The sequence below is a fragment of the Mesocricetus auratus genome, unplaced genomic scaffold (assembly GCF_017639785.1).
Source record: "Mesocricetus auratus isolate SY011 unplaced genomic scaffold, BCM_Maur_2.0 Super-Scaffold_100004, whole genome shotgun sequence".
NCBI classification, from domain to species: Eukaryota; Metazoa; Chordata; class Mammalia; order Rodentia; family Cricetidae; genus Mesocricetus; species Mesocricetus auratus.
Genome location: NW_024429189.1, coordinates 42,388,292 through 42,407,822, shown reverse-complemented (window position 1 = coordinate 42,407,822; position 19,531 = coordinate 42,388,292). Strand labels below are relative to the sequence as shown.

The 19,531-nt window shown below is 38.5% G+C and overlaps 1 protein-coding gene across 4 annotated transcripts in view; it reads left to right on the top strand.

Annotated features, from left to right (window-relative positions):
• The window catches only part of Atf2 (activating transcription factor 2), a 76,484-nt gene extending 64,902 nt beyond the window's left edge, over positions 1–11,582 (top strand). For 2 of the 4 annotated variants that reach the window (XM_040745607.1, XM_040745608.1), the window contains 2 exons: positions 4,133–4,238; positions 9,001–11,582. In XM_040745607.1, the coding sequence (XP_040601541.1) occupies positions 4,133–4,238; positions 9,001–9,227 (333 nt within the window). In that variant the 3' untranslated portion in view covers positions 9,228–11,582. Of the gene's footprint in view, positions 1–303; positions 378–4,132; positions 4,247–9,000 lie in introns of those variants that run through there. The other 2 variants (XR_005877205.1, XM_040745606.1) reach the window with 2 other exon arrangements.
• The last annotated feature ends 7,949 nt before the right edge of the window (positions 11,583–19,531 follow it).

The window sequence follows — 19,531 nt, the reverse complement described above, 5'->3', positions numbered from 1 at the left end:
GTTTCCTAAACCTTTGTGAATGATGACATGAAGAAATACTAAGCTTCCAACGCTGGCACAGTGAAGAAATTTTATGTGTAGCTTTATTTGTGTGGTGCACAAATATCCTAATTACCTTGCTTGAAGTTTAGTTCTCAAAAACTTTAAAAATGTCACTGGTTTCTTTTTTGTTGTTGTTTTATTTTGGCTTTTTGTTTGTTTTGTTTTTGGTTTATATTAGCCATAAAGTTTTTTCAGTGGCAGTTTTTACATTCTTTCTTTGAATTACAATTTTATTTTGTTTCTTCTTTTTTTTATTTTAAGTGAATATAGTGATCGTGAAAGGTGCCAGATTGACAGCTTTGGAAACTGAAGGATTCTAATTATCCACAGAACAGGTACAATTTGGCCAGTGGCAAAACATATGATTTCATACTGCCCTGCCGATGTGCCTCAGATACATTTCTTAAGACCTCATGTGGTATAAAGATTGTAAGGCTTCTTCCCCATTCAAGTCTTTGGTAAGATTTCCAATCAAAGTAACAGGTAGCACCAAATGTGATTATTTCCTTCCATTTCTCCTTCCTTTCTTTCCTGTTTGTGTTATTTTGTTTTTGATGTTGTGAATATTCTCCAGTAGTCTCTTTTGAACTACCAATTAACTAGAAATTAATGGTAATAAATTGTAGTTTATTAATGTGGTCAGCAGTACTAGAAATTGAAGTCAGAGCCTCACCACTCTGCCACTAGTTAGTTCCTTTTTTATTATTTAGAAATTCTAGCTTAGAGAGCTAAATTGCCCAAGCTTGCTTCAAACTGAAGACCTTTCTGCCTCAGCTCTCCAAGTAGCTAGTATTGTGAGCATGTGATTAGATCAATCATTTGAATTACCCATTCTCAGTTTTAAGTGAAACTTCCTATATAAACACACAACTAATAGTATGAGGGACATTTGCTTCTTCCTTAAGCATGTCTGCAAAGTGCCACAAATATAAGTATTTAAATACTTAGGAAACTGTTTTTACTATCCTGTACGGCACTTACCCAAACTAAATTTTATAGCACATTTTCTTATGTGAGACAGACATCCTTAAAAGCTTTCACTGCATTGTGCGTATTGATGCAGTTGTTTTAGAACAATAGATTGTCATTTACAAAACTTATTTTTAACCACCTAATTTTAGTAACTTGAAAAACAGATTAATAATGACTTACTAAACAACATAAACTCCAAATATATACTAGGATTTAGTATATATTATCATCATCATGGCAAATGAATTTTATTCAAAAACTTCCACAGTGTCTTAGAATAAAATTAATTTTGTTTTATATAATAATAAAACAATTTATACATACTTATTTATAAATAGACCACAAAACTATTCTTTGCCAAACTTGTTAGAATATTTATTACTATTATATTTTCAGATATTCATGTTAACTAAGTGATTTAAATCATCTTTTTGTTCCTAATAAAAACCTTTTATTAATTTTATTTTACTTTTCTCTCTCCCCTTTCCTCCCTCCAAAGCCATAATATACCTACTCCTCCTCACTTTCCTTCAAATTCATGACCTCTTTCTTTTTTTCAACTAATTGTTACTGCATATATATATGTTCCTCAATATAACCTGTTGAGTCTATGTAATGTTACCTGTATGTATGTTTTTAAGGATGAGTCTTTGATACTGGACAAACAATTGATATGTTCTTTCCTTAGGAACACCATCTCTCCCATTCCCAGTTTTCTTCAGTTACCTGTAGTTCTTTGTGTAGATTTGAGGCCTCGGGGGCTTTTCTCCATTCGGTTTGGCATGTTCATTGGTGTCACTCTTGTTCAGCTAACATTTAGACAGTCATCTTGGTGAGACTTTATGGGTGAGAGAGGGATTGGGAAGGTATAAGTAGTCTGATCAGGGAAATAGGAAAAGGGAGGGACTCCTTTGGGAGAGGCAGGGAGGTAAATACAGAAGAGGTGGGGGAGTATAAAGGGAGATGGCAGTATTCAAGTAGTCTGATACAGGAAGTGGGGAAGGGCAGCTCTTTAGGAAGTGGGGAGGGAGGTCAATACAAAAGGAGCGAGGTAGTAAATTAACAATCAGGATGTCTGGAAAAGCCACACGGAATTAAACTATTAACTATTTCAAAAATAACCCCCCCCCCAAACTATAATACTCTGTGTATGAATATACTTCCATAGCGTTTTGTTGTTGTTTTTATATACATACATAGTTTTAACGAACCTTTCTTATCTGGGTGAACAAAACTTCCTCCAAGAGCTAAAAACCACTAGCGGCATTGCCAATACCAGACATGACATATCCTCTATTTAGTTGGTGTCCAGGGCTTTCCAAAAGACTCACAAAACATACAGTCTATTGCTGTTGCCCTTGATCATCCCCTGCCCTCAAGAGGTGGAAGGTAAGTTCCTATTGCTAAGACATTGAAATTCAGAGACCCCTGAGCCAGAACTGACCTAAATACTAGCTTAAATGATACCAGAAGGTGCCGTACATGCTTCCAAAGGAGGGAAGCAATCAACAGTCTTAGCCAGTCTTAGACCACATCAGTGATCAGCATAACACAATAACCCTAATGGTGCAGTAGTGGCATACATACCTTGGTGGTAACCAATAGCTCTTTAATTGGATTTAAGACCCATTCAACAAGAGGGAGACCATGTCTGATACTAAAAACCTAGTTACCTACTCAGTGCTAGTGAAGTCATGTTTATTGGAGAGGAATCTACAGCCACCTATTCTTTTTATAAATTTTTAATTGCATTGTTGTTTTGTCAATGTGGTGGTGGTGGGGGGGGTTTTGATCCCCTGGAACTGCAGGTGCTGGGAATTGAACTCTTAATCTTCTGGAAGAGCAGCCAGTGCTCTTTACTGAGAAATCTCTCCAGCCCCTACACTACCTGTTCTTAAATACAGTATTCTAAATGTACTTTAACCTTTTACTGTTTAGGGTTATACCAGCATAAAGTTTTGTTCTGTGTTTTAGTACATTGTTGCCAGTGTTATAGGGGTGTGGAAAACTATTTATACACAGTCACTTTTCAGATTGCTTAACTTTTATTCACATGATTTTGGTTTTGTCATCATTCACTTAGGAAGGCCTAATATGACCATTGTGCTAAAGTAGTTCACACATAGTTTTCTGGTTTAAGAGGTAGAATATAGGCGGAGTTTGGTGGTACTCACTTAATATTGATCCTAGCACTCAGGCCTAGGGCAGGAGGATTGCTGTGGTTTAGACACCAGCATGGGATGCAGTGATACCCTATCTCAAAAAGAGAGGTGTTGGTGGATTATGTGCCAATGTGCTAAATATTCTCATTTATTACTACTTTGGGGTTCATGGGTAAAACCTAGATGATTAGAGTTAATGTAAATCCAGATAAGAAGAAACATTTATAATGAATTTTAATGCTAATTTATTAAATCCATAGTATTTCTAAGTCAGGAGTGTTGGTAAATGATCACTAATTTCTGCTTTTTGAAGTTTTGAAGTATAACTTGGTAAATTAATGCATCTTAAACAAAGGCTGAAGTACTCACTCTGTTTTAAGGAATAAAACAGATAACAATGGACATAATATCTAAGTTTAGATGTGTGTATCACAGACAACAAATACATTTAGCTGTACAACCACTTTCATTGGTTCTGGTCCCCTGCATAGAGCTCAGCAATTAAGTTTAAAGATCCATGATTCTTGAATAAATGTAATTTCTCTGTTCCTAAAGTGTATAAACTTGCTTAATTGCATTTCCAGGATGAACTTTTCATTTTTAAAAAGTGAATGGAATCATTAATTATTGACATTTCAAGTTTTCAAGTAGTCAAAAGAGCATACAACATGTAAAGACCCTCAGTTGTATCCTATAGTGCATAAGGGTTCATGGCAATGGTGAGCCAGGATGCACAGTTATGGTATTGATATGGTTTCAGCTCTTTAAACTAAAAACTTAGTATAAATGCTAAGACACAAAATTGGTGGGTATTTATTAAATTTATTTAAACAGCATATGTCCCTTACTGTTCTGCCAAAAAGATCCAGTTTTCACACTTTCAGCCTCACTTTGTTTAAATAGTAAAGTATGTTTTATCTAATGCTGGTAAGGCATATGAGTTGTTTGTCCTCTAGAGCGAGGTCACCCTGCTGAGAAACGAAGTGGCACAGCTGAAACAGCTTCTTCTGGCTCATAAAGATTGCCCTGTAACCGCCATGCAGAAGAAGTCTGGCTATCATGGTGAGTAATGTTCCATTACCTACAGCTGTGGGCTGTACCAGTGCCAGACTGCCAGAGTGAGCGGCGCTTCCAATAGAAAAGTACAGGCTGCAGTTGTAGAGCTTAGGATTAAATATCAGGGGTTTTGCAAGATTGTTATAGTCGGGGACAGGAAGAAGAACAGTTTTCCTGTTTTTAGCTTTTTTCTAGGCATTAGTATGGATCATAAGTTGTTAGCTTTTAAGTACACTGTTTATTATCAGTGATCATTTATTGTCACAGATTGTCACATCCTGAATTGACAGAACCAGTTTTTCCTTTGCTGCCCCATTTAGTAATGATGACAATTTTTTAATCCACTGTCTTCATTCAACCATATACTCTCCATTTATAATATCCTGTCCTATTGTTCTTTTTAAGATAATGTCAGCATTGGACAGTGTCTGTGTTCTTGTGAAGTTTTATATGGTACTGTCACATTAGTCATAAAAATGCTAAAACAGAACAGCATGGAAATTATTTGCTTATAAAGTTTTCTTCTAACGGTGGCCCCCACCCCATGAGATTCTTCTGTTTCCAGCTATGTGGAGGTTCATTATGCTTTTTCCTTTCTCTAATGCCCTTCACAAGATGCAGTGTTGGAACCAGCTGCTACTCCTGAGTAAATGACCAATTTTGTCCGCCACACACAGATTCATAACAAATAACAGAGCTGGGGATGTATTAGGCAACATTTACAATGTATAAGCCACAGCCTTTTGTTTTTATGATTTAGTAGTATTTCAGGGTATTTGTAAATGTGAAGATTGTTTCAACCATATGTGCCCACTTCATTTTAATTTGCCAATGTCAGTAATTCAAAAGAAGGAAACATTGGTATTAGAGACAAACAGTTCCTCAGGTACTTAAAATAAAACTTAATGGCTACCATCTTTACTTGTAGTCAGTTGTAAGCAGTTTAATCAAAATGAGCAATATTTTTTAATTTAAAAGATTCAGTAGATATAGCTACTCTCAGTTGCCATATATATTTAGAATACTGATTTTTGTCTGTTTTGAGCATATAAATCTCTGTTATTTGATATCTAGTCATTTTGACAGGACAGTGAAACACATTGTGGAGTAAATTAAAACCATGTGGAACTATGTTTGGGATTTGTATTAATAGTTATTGCTGTAGGGACGAGACCATTACAGTTCCCATCTGACTTAACAGCATAATTTTTCATAGATGCTACTGAGTTCAACATTATACACACATGATTTTCTTCGATAAGAAAGCTGCCTTGGATTTTGATGTAAAAGGAAGTATATGAATAATTTTGTAAAATTGGAAGGAAATTAACTCTTTAAATTGAAAATAATCTACAGTTTTAAAAAATTTTATTACTGATTGGATAGTTTCAATTATTTTAATTATTAGGCAAGCAATATATCTCAATAAATGCATACTAATGAACTAATGTAGGTTTATTTTGTTTATTTGGTTTGGGGGTTGTTTGTTTTGTTGGTTTGTTTTTTTGTTGTTGTTTTGTTTTTGGGTTTGTTTTTGTTTTGTTTTGTTTTTTGAAATAGAATTTCTCTGTGTAGCATTGGCTGTCCTGGAACGTATGCTGTAGATCTGGCTGGCCTTGAACTCAGAAATCTGTCTGCCTCGCTCAAGTACTAGGATTAAAGGCATATACTACTATGCCCAGCTTAAAATTCTACTTTAAATTTTGATATAAATCTGATTTCTGTCAGGAGTCAAGGTAACAGTAGAGATTAGGTAAATAAATCTTGAAGAAATAAATTCCACACTTTGAATGTAGCACACAGAATCAGTGGTAGTGAGCTGTACTGCCAGCTAAGTCTTTTGAAATATTTGTGAAAGAAAGCTAGGTTTAATGAAACTTAAAGTTATTGCAAATCTCTTAGGTAAGAGTGGCAGTACTAGTAGATCATTAGAACTTAGTCAAAACATTGCCTAACTAGGAGATTCAGCACTGAAAGTTCTGTACCACACCCTAAAATGCCCCTCAGCTATTATCCACCCTAATTGTTAAATAATATAAACCCCTATTGAGAAAGATCACAATATACTTTTAGTATCTATATTCCTGATCCTACTGGTATGGATTCATGTTCTCTAGATATGAGCATATATAATTTAAATTATATTGTATGTGTAATTGTAAATGGAAGGAAGCTTTTTGAACCCTAATTGAATATCAGCAAATATTATTATTGAATATATGTATGAACATAGGTAGGGAACTTTATAAAGAATTGGATTGCCAGGCTGACAGGGTGGATGAGCAGGCAAAGCATGTGCTGTACAAACCTGACAGCTGAGTCCTGTCCCTGAAACCACACACACACACACACACACACACACACACACACACACACACACACAGATACAATTGTTAAGCATCTATGGAGAAAGAGACAGGAGAACCATGTGGAAGCTCACAAGTCAGCTAGTCCGTGGTACACAACACATAACAAACAAGAGAAGACACCCTGTCTTCCCAAGTTGGAAGGAGAGAACCAACTACCCAGAAATGTCCTCTGGCTTCCACACACTCAAACACATGAGAGAGGGAGAAGGCTGACTTTGTACTGCCTGAAGATGTGTTTTAGCCAATTCTGTGAATCTGTAGGTAAGTACTCCTGTAACTGTTTCATTTTGAGTTATTTTCTCCTAAATATTTTTCATATTTATATTACTATTCAGCCTCCCTGTCTTGAGAGCTGATGTTTTTCTAGTACCTGACTTTCAGACAAAGGGTTATTAGCTTGTTTTGATGAAAAATAATAGTGAAATAAGAGCTTCTTAGTATTCTCTCCATTTGAACTGTTACTGCCAGTGTTTTCTTTAAACATGTGATTGTTATAGTCTTGAAAGAATAGAATTATAAGTATGTTACAATATTCATTGTTGCCTAAAGTATTTTTTTCTGATTCATACATTTTTTTAAGATTTCTGATTTGAGGTTTTTTTTGTTTGTTTGTTTGTTTTATTGTAGTTTGAGATCAGAGTTGATTTAGGAAAACATTTTTCAACTTACAGCACATTATGGAAAGGATAAGATTTCATCTCACTAATATATTTTAAAGTCTGCTTTTCAAAAAATACATGGATTTGAAGTCAATATATAAATTCTATAAGAGCTACTATATTTCAGAAAATTCTCAAAATGAGGAATTTTATTTATGGTCATTTATACTTGTTGAGTATTTCTCCTTCTACAAGGTACCTACTTTCTACCCTCTACATAAACAAATCATGGGGTAGGTATCTGGCCCATCAGTAAGTAGGCTGGTCTGCATTCTCACATTTACTAGAAAGCCTGAGTACTTTGTAAACGCTGAACTGAAACGTATTTCAATGTCAGGTGAAACAAGTCACCTTGGAAAAGAAAACATCCAAGTTGGCACACACCTTTAATCCCAGCACCTAGATGGCAAGAGGATTGGCCATGAGTTTATTTAAGGCCATCCTGGGCTACATAGACCTTGTTTCAAAAACCTAAAAGAAGGAAGGAAAAATGAGAACATATCTAGTATGATGGTATTTTATGTTGTATAGCAACAAACGAAACTAAGTTGTATCATTAGGGATTATATGCCACTGTGATAGATCCAGAAACAGAAGGAGCAGATTAAAGAAATCCAGAGTGACAGCATGTGAAAATGAAAAAAGTGTCCTTGACAATACTCTCAATGAATATGAATGCCAGGACCACACTGCATGTGTTATCATTGTATCTAGAACTTGCAGATTTAGCAAATAATTATCTCTGTTAAATATCAGTTTTCACTGGATAAAATTCTAGTCTACTAAGATAAAGATATAAGGGTCTAAACATTATAAATTTATTTCCACAAATACTTAGAATGCCCTTTCCTGAATGTTTCTTCAGCTTCAGTATCCTAGGTTTTGTATGGGTGTGTGTTTGAATCCCAGTTAATTTATATAGCCTTAAAAGCTGGTGACATTTTGAATATTACTTATCCTCTTGTGTGTGCATCATTAGTAATCACTCATGACTGCAGTAGATGGAAATTCAAGCAGAAAAAATATAGTTCTGGTAAATGCAGAAGGAATAATTGAAAATATAATTTGTAAAATTCATTTTGTTTATGCACGTGGTTATAAATTGATTTTTATCTTTTAATAAGAGTGACAGGTAGGCAAATAGACGAGTTTTGTTAAATGTGTTGTGCTGATTATATCTGAGTAGCCGTATTCCAGAAACTTACCTCACTTTGTTGTTGTATTAAGACTAGGGCTTGTTCTGTAGCCCATACTGGCCTAGAATTCTGTAGCCCAGGCTATCCTCAAACTTGCAATCCTTTTGTCTCTGCCTCTGGAGAATCATAGGATTATAGCTATAAGGAAAGATAGGCCTCTTGTTGTGTTGTTGTTTTGTTATCTGACAGGGTTTCATTATATAACCCAGACTGGCCTTGATCTCAGAGATCTGCCTGCTTCTATCTCCTGAATGCTGGGATTAAATACATACCACACCCACCTTGCTCTGCCTCATTTTCTTTGACCCTGTCTAGCAAGTATGATCCTGTGATACACAGCTATTCCTTCATTTGGCCTATTGCAGACACAGTTGCCTACTACCTGTCGGGAGCCACTATTCAGTTTATTTCAGTTGTGCAGCTTGTCCTGAGTAACCAGTACTGTGAAACACCTTCCAGCTTTGTGTGGGACCTCAACTCAGTAATGCTCTTTTGTCAGTACTTCTAAGGAAATGAATGAATTTTTTGTTTTTTAACCACTCAGCTGCTGATAAAGATGACAGTTCAGAGGACCTTTCCGTGCCAAGCAGCCCACATACAGAAGCAATCCAGCACAGTTCTGTCAGCACCTCCAATGGAGTCAGCTCGACGTCAAAGGCAGAAGCTGTGGCCACATCCGTCCTCACCCAGATGGCGGACCAGAGCACAGAGCCTGCACTTTCCCAGATGGTCATGGCTCCTTCCTCCCAGCCACAGCCCTCAGGAAGTTGATTAAAGACCCTCAGTGCAGCAGTTTTAGATACTGATTAGTGACTTCAAAGGGAAATCAAGGAAAGACCAGTTTGCGTTTATGTGAAATCTGTGGTTGTAAATTTTTCTTTCTTTCTTTTTTTTTAAACTTGAAGTTACATTTGGCTCTAGAGTTGGTGTAGCAGATGATCAGACTGAACAAGTTTTTAGTCTCTGGAAGACTGATTTTGCTTTTTTTTATAAATATTGTTAGATTTATTAATTTTTCTGTGCTCAGTGTGTGAATTGTGTCACAGTTCATCGTGGTTTATTTCACTTTGGTTTAGTGGTGTTTTAATGAATGGGTGTTAACTGAGTCACTCTTCCCGCTCCATCTCTCTGCCCACCCCTTCCTACACCTGAGCTGTGATGGCAGTCAGTCTTGTTATCATTCATACCAAAGGTCTGCAGCCCCTATTGACTTTGTGTTATGAACAAAGTTGGAAGGCACTAGGGAAGAAAAGACAAAAAGTCCCTTTTAATCTTTTTGCCTTTTATTTTGCACATTATGCAAAAGGAAGAATATTAGAAACACTTTTTTTTTAAGTGAGTGAAAGATGGTAAGGCATTTAGTGCTTCATGCACGCTCTTATACTAATCAATGTCATTCACCGCCTGCAATGGTTTTAAGGCTAAGTAGACAAAAATTTTGGAATCTTAAGCATTTCAAAAATGACTTGATTTTTTAAGTCTTAAATTCAGTATTTTAAACCTGTGTTCTTGAGGCTGAAAACTATGAAATTATATAATGTATGATACAGGGTTATCAGATGTCTAGTAATTTTTAAAATTTGCTCTTGTCATTTTGGGGTTTTTGTTTGGGTTTCTGTTGTTGAATGTGTTTTTTGTTTGTTTTGTGTTGCAGATTTCAGGTAACAAAGTGAGAAGTTTATGCATAATGAAGTATGATGTGATTGCCAGAAAAGCCTAAAATTACGACTTAGAAATTTAAGACTGTTTCCCCTATTGTCGTACTTGTACTTGCGAGCTAACTTGTACCTATTCTTGTGAAAGCACTGTCATCTTTTAGTAGCCAATTTTGATAATGTTTCTCGTGGAAAAAATCAGTATCTATCTTTAGAACAATGTAATTATAATGTGTGAATGTGAGAGAGAGAGAGAATGAATGTATGTGTGTGTGTATGTGCATCTTCCAATAGTTCATGCCAGCGATCTTTGCTTGAATGTTTAATGATGCCTTCGGTGTGATGCTGGCATTAGATGACTGCAGTTTCCGACGCCATTACTGCAGGCTTGGGTAACTAACATTCCATGATGTAGCTTGTTCTGATGAGATGATTGTAGTTAACTTTGCTCATTATCCAGTCATCTGTGGAATACTGAGTTTTCTAATGTGCCATTATCTATTTTTATTCTGCAGTTATGTTAAAAAAAACAGTACAATATTTTAAATAGACTAAATTGTTAAACATAAAAATAAAAAATGTAGTAGATGTGTGTAAGAAAACTTTGTAAAAATAGTTGAGTCCTACCCAGTAGCAACTTCTGGCGTTAAAGCAGGATTCCATTCTGTAAATACCTGTAATGTGTTTATAATAAGTTGTGTAGTCTGTTCTGCATCCATACTACACTATCGCTATGGTCTCAGTGCCATCTTTTAATGAGACTGACGTTTCCAAAGCCTGTGTGGAGTACCCTTGAGAGTTCAGGGGAATCCCCATCCCACCTGCCTAAGTTCCAGACTGGGAAACATGCAAATTATATAAATGACATTTCAGAACTTTTAAGTATGAAGAAAATAGGAATTTTATTACTTGGCTTATTAAAAATGAGAGCATTTTGGTTGCTGATTCTACTTGTGTCTATTACTTTCAACCTGATCTCATATTAGAAGTAATCAGTTTTAATCATGGTTTTTGTGGTAGTTATGCTAAGGAGTTGGTCTCAAAGGCACAAAACATGACTTCTCCAGGCAAGCTCTTTTCCTTGTGGATGGATAGGGCTGGTCGAGTCCTCCATGTCTCCCTCTCTGTGCTCTCTCATTTTTCTTTCATCTTCCGAAAGCTTCATTCTTTGGTAACAGATCCTTGCAGCTGTAAAGTAGAAGTACATAGATGTGAGAAATCTTGTAACGGTTAATGAATTTACCACGGTTGACAAAGCTCTCATTGTAAATCAGTCTGTACTCAGCAAATAAAAATGATTATTAGTTGTATAAACACAAAAATGTCCATTTTGACCTCCAGGATGTCACACTACTTCTTTACCTAGCATTCTGAGTCCTTATATTTGCAATGTTACACAAACTGTACTATTTTCTTTTATGTACAGTTTGCATGACTAAACCATCAGAGAATAAATTCTATCTTTAAATTATGTTTATAATTTGCTTGTTTTTATCTGTCTTTCACACAAAGTAATACCTGCTATCCCCCCCCCGCCCCCCTCAGTACAGTTAATTTCCTGAAAGCCTGAGATTCTTTCTACTTCTGTAATGCCATTCAGTCCCTCTGGAAGGCCCTTTAACCATTGCTTCTGTTCTCTGTGCTCACTTCAGGGTCCATTCACATGCGGTGGGTTACCTTTCCAATTTATGTGCCCCATCTGGAACACCACCCAAACTTCAACCATGAGGCCCACCTGTCTTCTCCTAAGAAAACATCTTAGAACCTACCCAACAGCCTTCCCTCACCTGCCCTTTATTCGGTCTTTTCATCAGTTGGTGACATCATAAGTCTTCCAGCTCTTAAGCCAAAACAACCTTGTCATCACTGATTCTTCATCCCACAGCCCATGTCTAACCCACCAGGAAACGCTGCTATCCCTTCGAATAATCCACAATGCCACTTCTCACGACTGACACTGCTTTGCCCCTGAGCTGTGCTTTCATGGCTCTCTGAGATTATTGCTGTCCTGTGTCTCTTGACTTCCATCCCTGCTCACCATACATAACTCATCCCTAGCAGGGCGGTCAGAGTGGTACTCTCAAAATCTGTCTACAGCCCCTCTTAGATTGCATCAACTCCCCCCCCCCCCCCCAAAAAAAGTTTCTCTGTAGCTTTGGAGACTGTCACTCACTCTGTAGACCTGGCTGGCCTCAAACTGTAGATCTGCCTGCCTCTGCCTCCCAAGTGCTGGGATTAAAGGTGTGCACCACCACTGCCTGGGCTGGATCCCCTTTTACTCAGAACTTAATGCCTCAAAAACAGTTTATAAGCCATAAACTACAGACCCTGTTGTATCCCTTTTCCTCCAAAGTTTTCAGGAAGTGAACACCCAGTGCTCCTAGGTGTCAGTATCTTAAGCATTCTTAAAATTGTCCAGTAACCCAATCCAGATCTCTCTAGTATTCTAGAGGGTGCAGGAAATTGTTGGGAAACTGTAAGTAATGAGGTAAGTGAGTGAAAACTTGGGCCAGTTTTCTAGACATCATTTGAGTAGCATTTTTTCCCCCATGTGAAGGATTATTTTTGGGGGGGAAGGGAATGGGAAGGTGCGGGAGGGGAGGAGGAGATTGGCCTTTGGAGACAGGATCCGCAGAGGAGAGAAAGAGTGTCATTTTAAAAACAGTTGTCCGACTGAAGCAGTCTGAGAACATGCAATAAATTGTTGAGCTAGTTTGAATATACCCACTCTGCCAGTGTGGTGTTACATAACATGCTTTGTGGGACAAACTGCTGTACATACATTTCTCATTTTTTGCACTTTAAAGGCTACTGCATTTTTACTAATTGAAGGTTATTCCAATCTCATTTGAGTAAATGCCATCACCATTTTAAAAATTATTTTTGTTACTGAAAATAGTTTTCTCATAGAATATTCTAACTGCCTCTCCCAACTATACCTCCCTATCCACCCAAACTTTCTTTTTGTCATTAGAAAACAAACAGGCACCTAAAAAAAAAATCTTAATGATAAAGACAAACAGAAAAAAGGAGCCAGCCAGTCGGCGATGGTGCGCTTTTAATCCCAGCAGAGGCAGGCAGATTACTGTGAGTTCAAGACCACTCTGGTGTACAGATCGAGTTCCAGAACAGGCTCCAAAGCTAAAAAGAAACCCTGTCTTGAAAAACCAGAAAAAGAAAAGAAAAAAGCACAAGAAACAGACTCAGACACACAGACATTCACACACACACAAATCCCATAAAAACAGAACCCAAAACCTAGAAAATGTAATATATAAGCAAAAGATCTGTAAGGCTTTAAAAAATAAATGCCCAGACAGTGCATTCTGAGACAAAAATCCAAAACACCATTGAGTTCATATACTGCTGGCCATGGGCCCTGTCCTGAAGCCATTTTTCAACAGTATTCTAAAGGTTACTAGAATTTTAAAGAATGAAGTACTTTAATGTGTGTATGTTGTTTTTTAGACACAGTGTCTTTGCACATTAACGGGCTATTATCTAGCAGAAACACAACTTTTCCCTGTGAAGGAGAGACAGAATTTTTTACTATCCTGCAGTGATCTGGAAACAAGCCCATTGTAACTCCAAGCTGTTTGTTTTTCTCTAATGAGAAGATTTTTCTCTAATTTTCAACAAATGAGGGATGTTTTGAAATTTCAGATATGTGTTTTCTTGACTACAGAGGACAGGAAAGATAAATGCTAGTTATTATTAAAAGTTTGCCAAGTTCTACATCGTGAAACTTAGTTTGGTGCTAGGTGCTTTGAAGATATAGGAGAACCTGAGGACTAAGAACTTCAACTTTGGTAAACCTACATGCAGGCACACTACCTAAAGAACATAAGTTACCTAAAACAATATTTTAAGGATACTTTGAAGAAGTAATTTTTAAAGCTGACATTTCTATGTTACTGACACAGACCATTTTGTAGCTGGCAGTTGTGAAAAATCAGATCTTTAAATACAAATGAACTTTCTCCACAGCTACTCCATATGCTTCCCTGTGTGCTTTTAAAGTACAGTGGAACTTTTCCAGTCACCAGCGCTGTACACCGAGGTGGGGTGTTCAGAGAGAGCATCCTTTTTCCGTGTGGGGAAAGAAATGGAGATTAGGCTCCTTGCAAAGAACCGTTTCAACTCTTTTTGGTATGCAGTTTACATCTACTGCCACAAAGTATGCCGTCAGTGGAAATGTCACTAGTGGTCAGGGCATGGGCCAGGTGTTTCCAGGTTCTTGGCCTCTTAGCCAAAGAATAAAAAATAGGAACTCATACCCATTTGCAAAAGAAGCAAGGCAATTTTATTTGGAGCAAAGTAGTTCAGATTAAAGGGGTACACTATCAGGAGTGATAGTGGGTCACAGGAGTTAGGGGCTTGGGGTGGGGCTGCTTTCTAAGAGCTGTGGTTTGGATGGTTTCCTATTTTGATTGATGGGTGATGTTATATAATAATTTCTCTTTCTGCATATGGCTTTTCATGCACCTGATTTTATACATATTTGCACCCAATTTTGCATAGGCTAAGTAGGGGAGTCTCCCTAGAAAGTTACTACAGGACATAGTATTGCTTTACTGCATATTAGGATTCTCCGGAGTCACAGAAATTATGGAATGGATATACATATATATATATTCATGTGTATATTTATTGGAATGACTTAATAGGCTGTGGTCCTGCAATCCAACAATGGCAAGAAATCTAAGAATCTAGTAGTTGCTCAGTCCCACAAGGCTGGGTGTCTCAACTGGTCTTCAGTATACCCTGGAATCCTGAAGAAGTAGGCTCTAATGTCAGTGAAAGAATGGATGTGCAAGCAAGCAGGCAAAAAGCAAAACCATCCTCCTTCTATGTCCTTATACAGACTTCAGGAGAAGGTTTGTCTTTCTGCCTCAAGATTTGGATTAAAGGCATGTGTCTTCCTTCAAGATCTGGACTAGAAGTGGATTCACCCACTTAAAAGCATGTAGAAAATCTCTCACAGATGTGCCCTCCATTTTTGGATTGCAAGTTGTCAAGTCGACAACCAAAAATTGTTATCACACTCGGTGCATCCAAAACCAGTTTAAGCCAGATGGGTCCTTCTCTTCTTCATAACCAGATAGATTGGGAATACACTTCAAATGTTCAATTTGTTACCAGGAGTAGAAATGTACGCCGTTACTCAAAGATGGGAGCGTGTGTAGCCCAGTGTAGGGGTGCAGTGGACAGTGTGGTGGCTTGAACGTGGTGCCCCATACTCTGGCATCTGAATACACTCCCTCAGTTGGTAGCACTGTTTGGGGAGGCTTATGAGGTGTGGCCTTGCTGAAGGAAATGTGTCACTGGGGACAAGTTGTTTTATTTTTGTTTTGTTTGTTTATTTGAGACAGGGTCTCATATGTAGCCCTGGCTGTCCTGGAACACAGTATGTGCACCAGGCTGGCGTCAGATTCACAGAGATCTGCCTGCCTCTGCCTCCCAGCTGCTGAAATTAAAGGCATGTGCCACCGAGCCAATTTGGGGGCAGGTTTTAAAAAGCTTAAAGACTTGTGCCACTTTGAGCTCACTCTTTTTGCTTGCTGCTTGTGGTTTGAAATGTGAGCTCTCAGCTGTTCCTGCTGCCATCGCTGCCCACCGCCATGCTTCCCATCTGTGATGGTGTTGGACTCCCTCTCTGGAACCATAAACCCCCAAAAAGCCCTTCCTTCTAGAAGTTGTTTTGCTTGCAGTGTTTTATCACAGCAATAGAAAAGTTCTAATAGAGAGGGCTTCAGAAGCAGAAAGGAAATAGGCTGGAAAGTGCATTATTATCAAAAGGGTGGTGTGCATAACCCCAAAACAATTTGGGATCCCAAGATAAACTCCCCCATATGCTTGCTTGCTTCAAAACTATCTAAAATTAGCTACGTGTATAAAAAAAAACACCATGTAACTCTTGAACCTACAGTTAAAAATATACACATTGCTTTATTCTGTTATTGCAGCCCAGAGCACCAACTCAAAGGTAATTTTTTAATTCAATTTTTAAATTTAATTTCAGTCAACAAACTGCAAGGGTTCCATATTGTAATAGGCCAAAATCTTGTATGGTTTTGCCTCCAGTCGACCAAAGTGACTTTCTGAGTATTCTGTTTTCATTTCCATCACAGCATCGTCTTGAGACCCTCTAGAAGATGCCTTACCTGTCTTCTGCATTAGTTTTCACACTTAAGGCATCAATCCATGAGACAGAACTTTAAAAATTATCTTTCTGGTTTTACTATGCACTACATCAATTATTTGGAGAAGTGTTTCTAACTCTGAAGGTCATAATGTTGTCTTCTTTGATTCCCTTAGTACTTAATTTTTTGTGGGCTTTGCTTTCTGTGAATGTGCACAAAATAGAATGTCCCCCAAATGAGCTCTTGTGAAAGCTACTTTGGCTGACTTTAAAAAGCATGTTTTCCAAAGGCATCCCTTTGTCTCAGGGCTTCTGTTGCTGTAATGAAACATTGTGACCAAAAGTAACCTGGGGAGAAAGGACTTGCTTCATTTTACACCTTACAGTCCATCACACAGAGATGGCAGGGTAGGGACTGATGCAGTAGCCATGACAGAGCGATGCTCACCGGCTTGTGCACCCCCACCCCATGACTTGCTCAGCCTGCTTTCTGATAGCACTCAGGACCACCAGCCCAGGGGCAGCACCGCCCACAGTGAGCTGGGTCCTCCCATATCATCATCAATCAAAATGCACCAGCCTTGCAAGCTGGTGGGATATTTTCTCAGTTGATCTTCCTCTTTCTGAATGACTCAAGCTTGCTTCAAGTTGGCGTAAAACTGGCCAGTGCATCCTTAGCAGAGTTTAGGAGGATAGCACTGTCCATCAGTAGTTTTCATAATGGACAACAAATACACTATGTGATGCTCATGAGGAAATACGTTATTGTCTTCAGAAAAAAATTCTGGTTATTATCCATTCATTCCTTGTTATCTTTGGTTTGGCTGTCTTTACCAATGATTTTTTTTAATCCATGTAATTTAAATATATAGGTAGGTAGTCCATTTTGGGGTTCCATTTTGTTAAAATTCATTACCATGGAGTCTAATTAGCACCAATTGCAATAAAATGATTTTTGTATGATAGCATGGTTAATTTGGACACCTAAAAGATTATTCATTGCCTACATACTGACTTACCGCATGGTCTAAATTCTGTAACACATCAATTGGCTCAGCCAGAGCTTGCGAAGCTGTCTCTCTCCTAGCATGCTGGGGCAGTCTGCTGACCCAAACAACCATGTCAAGTAGACCAGTCTGCAGACAGACCCTTGGGTCATTCTCACGGCACTAATTCAAATACAAATGGCTGCAGATCTTTATAGACTAAAGTGTACTTGTGGCAAGACAGCATTCTGAAAATCAGACGTGTTTCCAGTGTCGTTTTCATTGCTACATATCTTCTTTACCTGTAGATGCTTTCTGTGTGCCTCAAAAGTCGTGAGTGATTGTTGAAAATGGTATTGATCAATAATTCAACAGCTGACGTGAACAAGTGGGAACTCATGACTAATGGTTGAGAGGTCGGCATGGGACCTATCCAGACCCCCTAAATGTGGGTGTCAGAGAGGAAGCCTTGGCAATCTTTGGGGCCTCGGGTACTAGATCAGCATTTAACCCTGGCATCCTAAAGGAATTTGGGAGCCCATTCCACATGGAGGGATGCCCTCTCAGCCTGGACACGTGGGGCAGGGCCTAGGCCCCACTCCAGATGATATGACAGACTTTGGAGATGCCCCATGAAGGGCCTAACCCTCCCTGGAGAGTAGAGTGGGGATTGGGTGGGAGGTTTGAGGGGGTTGGTGAGGGTGGGGGGGGAGGGGAGGCAGAGAGAGAGCTGGGATTGACATGTGAAGCAAGCTTGTTTCTATTTTAAATAAAAAAAAAATCAATTAGCAAGAACAGGTAACAGTAAGAGGAGCAACAGAAGCCAAAAAAGCAAGCATAGTACCTTTAGGGACTTGCCCAGAACTATGGATTATGAAGGATTAGGTCTTTGTTCTCCTTTTGGCAAGTGTTGGAGTCCATGTACTGGGCTCTTAGGTCAGAATGGTGCCTTGATGCCTCTAAGATGGGGTCAACCGTGCTAGAGTCTGGGTCCTGTCACAAAAAGAAGTTCCACTGTATATAAATTAGTAGAAGAAATTTTATAGTCTGAAATATTTAAAATGTTTCTTTCATGGATGGTGGTCGTGTATCCCTTTTATCCTAGCACTAGAGAAGCAGAGACAAGCATATCTCTGAGTTTGAGGCCAACCTGGTCTACAAACTGAGTTCCAGGGCCACCAGGACTGTTACACAAAGAAACCCTATCTCAAAAAAATTTTGTTCTTCCTTTTCCAGCCTTTCTTAGTAATAATATAATTCAAGGAAGTGTGAAGAAAACAACCAAGAAAAGTCAAAAGTAAAGTGGAAGGAAAAATAATGAAATTAATTATTTTCAAAGAATAGAAGAGGACTGGAGAGATGGCAGGGGTTAATAGCACTGGCTTCCAGAGGTCCTGAGTTCAATTCCCCAGCAGCACATGGTGGCTCACAACCATCCATAGTGAGATCTGGTGTCCTCTTCTGGCCTGCAGGCAATTCAGGCAGAATGCTGTATACATAATAAATAAATAAATAAATAAATAAATAAATAAATAAATAAATAAATAAAGGAGGAACTAAGCATGCTGAATCACATGTGTATGTAAAGTGCGCTGGATGATTTTGTGACATTGCTGATTCTGTTGGTTTTCCCCAAGCATCACAAGATGAAAGTTTAATCTCATGGAATCCCAGAAGGAGGGGGAGGGACACAGGCCAGATTGTCACAGGTGCTCCACTCAGAGACAGTGGGAACTGAGGAGTTAGTGAATCGGACAGCGTGAGATGACAGACTGTGGACCTTATTTGGTAGGGGAGAAAACCCAGAGGCAATAAAGATGGCTGTAGTCTGGGAGTGATGCCACAGGGACCCAGCTCTGTGCCACCCAGTCTCTACCCATGCCTCCGTATCGCAAAACGTTGAGTATGCTCAGAAGTCCTGAGGCAAAGGAGAAGGTGTGGGGCTTGCAGTCAGTGGTCTAAGCAAGATGATCCAGACTCTGGGGCAGCGGGAGCAGTGGTGAGAGGCTGCAGCTAAGAGCGCTTGCTCTTCCAGAGGACCCAGGTTCGATTCCCAGCTTATAACCATCTATAACTCCCACCACAGGGAATCCAATGTCCTCTTCTGACCTCTGAGAGCCCTGCCTGCATGTGATGGACAGATTCATGCAGGCAAATATCCTCACACATGAACATTTTTAAAGAAACGAATAAATAAAATATGCATGTATTAATTTATTGTGTGGATGACTTTTGGGTATCAGGTCTCTCCTCCCATCATGTGTCCAACTTTAGGCTTTACCTGTCCAGCCA